The sequence below is a fragment of the Anopheles bellator genome, unplaced genomic scaffold (genome assembly GCF_943735745.2).
Source record: "Anopheles bellator unplaced genomic scaffold, idAnoBellAS_SP24_06.2 scaffold01086_ctg1, whole genome shotgun sequence".
In the NCBI taxonomy this organism is placed as follows: domain Eukaryota; kingdom Metazoa; phylum Arthropoda; class Insecta; order Diptera; family Culicidae; genus Anopheles; species Anopheles bellator.
In genome coordinates, this window is record NW_026685209.1 from 1 (window position 1) to 3,427 (window position 3,427).

The 3,427-nt window shown below is 45.7% G+C and overlaps 2 protein-coding genes across 2 annotated transcripts; both read left to right on the forward strand.

The window, feature by feature from the left end:
• Nucleotides 1-6: 6 nt before the first annotated feature.
• Nucleotides 7-1,145, forward strand: LOC131214482 (leukotriene A-4 hydrolase-like; the record flags this gene model as incomplete). The annotated part of the gene is made up of 2 exons (XM_058208851.1): nt 7-302; nt 373-1,145. Coding segments are annotated over 2 exons (780 nt in total), but the record flags the coding sequence as incomplete, so codon positions are not given.
• A 344-nt stretch (nt 1,146-1,489) lies between these two features.
• On the forward strand, nt 1,490-3,422 carry LOC131214483 (leukotriene A-4 hydrolase-like; the record flags this gene model as incomplete). The annotated part of the gene is made up of 7 exons (XM_058208852.1): nt 1,490-1,622; nt 1,898-1,987; nt 2,094-2,209; nt 2,278-2,604; nt 2,662-2,813; nt 2,883-3,288; nt 3,351-3,422. Coding segments are annotated over exons 2-7 (1,116 nt in total), but the record flags the coding sequence as incomplete, so codon positions are not given.
• Nucleotides 3,423-3,427: the final 5 nt, after the last annotated feature.

The following is a 3,427-nucleotide window of genomic DNA, read 5'->3' on the forward strand; positions in this document are numbered from 1 at the left end:
TTGACGCGGCTGGTGGTGGATCTGAGTGAGCTCGGACCAGATGATGCTTTCTCGTCTGTACCGTATATCAAAGGATCAACCTTTCTTCGCTACTTGGAAGATTTACTTGGAGGTCCTCAAGTATTTGAGCCCTTCCTCCGAGCGTACCTTGATCGCTTCAAGTATCAATCGGTGCTTACGAATGATTTTAAGCAGATGCTATATGATTGGTTCCGGAAGGATGCATCCAACGAGGTGCTTCTAGGTCGTATCAACTGGGACTTGTGGCTGTTTGGTGAAGGAATGCCACCGGTGATACCAAAGTAAGAAACGAATGGCGGTGAACGCAAATCGTCAAACTCTAATCGCCAACTTTTTATGACCATTTTGCAGCTATGATCGCTCCCTGCTCGATGCTTGTCAGGAACACGCGGTTTTGTGGGCCGAAAACGATCTGGACACCATCAAAACATCGCCGTTGCTGCAGCAAACCATCACTAGCGTTCAATTGATCGAGTTTCTAGCACAGTTACTGGAGAAAAAGACAATCGTCGGTTTGACGGCTGAAAAGATCGAGCTTTTGGGTGCCACTTACGGTTTCAGTACAACGAAGAATGCTGAAATTCGTTTTCGTTTTATGCGATTGTACATACGTGCGCGGTTGATGGAACGAATGGATGAAATTTTGGCGTTCCTGAACAGCAACTTCCGGATGAAGTTTGTTAGACCAATCTATAAGGAGCTGGCCGGGTGGCCAGCGGCTAAACCCATCGCGGTGGAGAATTATAATCGCGTGAAAAATCAGATGATGTTCGTCTGCGCATACACGGTTGCAAAGGACCTCGGTATATCGGATACTTTTATCAGTACGGAATGAAAGGAAAAGACTTGTGTTTTGGCTGGTGGGCGATAAAGCAATTGTTCTCGATTTGAACTGTAATTAAGTTCAAATTTACATAATGAAAATATATAGTCGCGTCATGACTCTATGTTGGTGTTGCGGTGAGTTTCAAACTGTAACCGCCCTAAATGTTATGCCATATGGTGATTTCGTAGAAAACAGCAAAACGGGTTGCGCTAAGGAAGGACAGGATAGGATAGGAAGTTTCGCTAACACTAGGATGGTCTCGGTTTAAAACGAAACGCATTTAATCAATATGTAAAGAAACAAATTGCGGGAGACATATAATCTACGAGCTAACGGCTAAGCCGAACAAGCCGTTTATTTTCAACCAGGTCGATTGACTAACTAGTGAAAGAGGTTCAGTTCAGTTGCGGAGTATCACGGTCGTTGGTTTATCCCTAGAAGAGGGAGCAACCGCCAAAATAAATTCACTGCTTGACACATCCATGATGATTCTGACATTCTAGCGCCGCTCCCTTATGGAACGTCTCAATCAAGGTTTCTTATTGTTTAGAAAGATTAAAGCATTGCGTTCTACGTTCCCGTCCATTAGGCATTCGCTAGGAGATTGTGCTACTCATAATTTGTACTGAAAATCTTTCGACGGCCGTAGATCGCTGCGTTTAGTCAACAGTTGGTTTTCGAATGGAACGGTATTGATTGTGACGGCGCATTACCTAGCACAGTTAATTGTAGCACGGATTGCGATTTAAAACGTGAAACTACTTTTCGAATACAGGTATGCCGATTATAGGAATTGGATAAAAACAAACCAAATCAAAACAAAACCCACGCATCAATGCAAACAATTAAAAAGTAGGCCATATGTGTCGTTTGACGAAGACGATGTGTCATCCCCGGATTTTTAATTGGCGTTGCTTCGGTGGCGTCTCCAGTTAGCAGGAGTGGGATTTCTAATAAGGGCATCCATAACATAGAAAGCAAGCGTTTTGCTTTTCCTGGGATAAATCATGTACACTTGTGCTCAGACAACCGTCTCACTGTTGTTCGCAGGTTCCTTGGTGCTATTGCTTTTGACGACAAATCGCCCAACAACCACAATGCGGTTAAGCCCACTCGACCCCAGCTCCTACTCGAATGCCCGTAGGTATTAGATAATGGATGGGAGTAGGTTCCCATTCAATTGGGTCGTACACTATCTATCTTATTGTGCGCATACAAAATAAGTCTTTATATTCCCTACCACCAGACGAGCTTATCATACGACATGTGGATCTAGATTGGACGGTGAACTTCGATAAGAGCACGATCTCTGGTACCGCAACGCTGCACTTCAAACTGATCAAAGCTGACCTTCAGGAAATTGTACGAATTTCTTGACTCACTCACACCGGATCCGAATAATGCAAATAACTATTACATTATTTTTCTAGTTTCTGGATGTTAGCGACATTAATGTGTCTTCAGTGGCGATCCGCACGGCTGCCGGTGAAGTTCCGCTCGATTGGGACGTTGGTGGCCCGGTGTCCAACATCGGGTCCAAGCTGACTCTCTACCTACCGACGAAGACGAGTGGAGAACTTACGGTGGTTATCGGTTATGAGACTTCGCCGAAAGCGAGTGCGCTTCAATGGCTAACGCCGGAGCAAACATTTGGCAAGAAATATCCGTATCTCTTCAGTCAATGCCAGGCCATTCATGCACGGTCCATTCTACCGTGTCAAGATACTCCGGCCGTAAAGTTTACTTACAACGCAACGGTAAGACGTGTTGCTGCTTGTTCTTTTTTCACGATCTTTAATATCAGTTGTTTTTAGTTGCATCACTCGGCGGAAGTTACCGGCTTGATGAGTGCGATAAAGGTGGATTCGCTGCCAGGAATTTCGAAGTTTGTGCAGAAAACTCCAATCCCGAGCTACTTGCTCGCAATTGTGGTTGGTGCGCTAGTCTCGAAACCAATCGGTCCTATGTAAGATCTCTGGCTTCCAAGTATTCCGTTTTCCATCCAAAGTTGCTGAACATGTTTGTGTCTTTTTAGTTCGAGTGTATGGGCCGAACAGGAACAGATCGAAGAGGCGGCCGAAGAATTTTCACAAACGCCGGATTTCATTGCAAAAGCGGAGGAAATCTGTGGCCCATACGTGTGGGAGCGATACGATTTGCTCGTCATGCCACCAAGCTTCCCGTTTGGCGGAATGGAAAATCCTTGCCTGACATTCGTGACGCCAACGCTCCTGGCAGGCGATAAATCGTTAGCTACGGTCGTGGCGCATGAGATCGCCCATAGCTGGACGGGGAATCTGGTAACAAATCGAAACTTCGAACATTTCTGGCTCAACGAAGGATTCACCGTTTTTGTCGAGGGTAAGATCGTTGGGCGACTGTCCGGGAATGCTTCGCGTGATTTTCACGCCCTCCACGGCTTAAGCGAGCTGGCGGATTGCGTAAGTGTTGCATATGGGAGTCAAAAGTATGGTGAATATTGATTATTCTTCGTCGTGTTCAGATAAAAACTCAGTTGGCTGATACACCGGAATTGACGCGGCTGGTGGTGGATCTGAGTGAGCTCGGACCAGATGATGC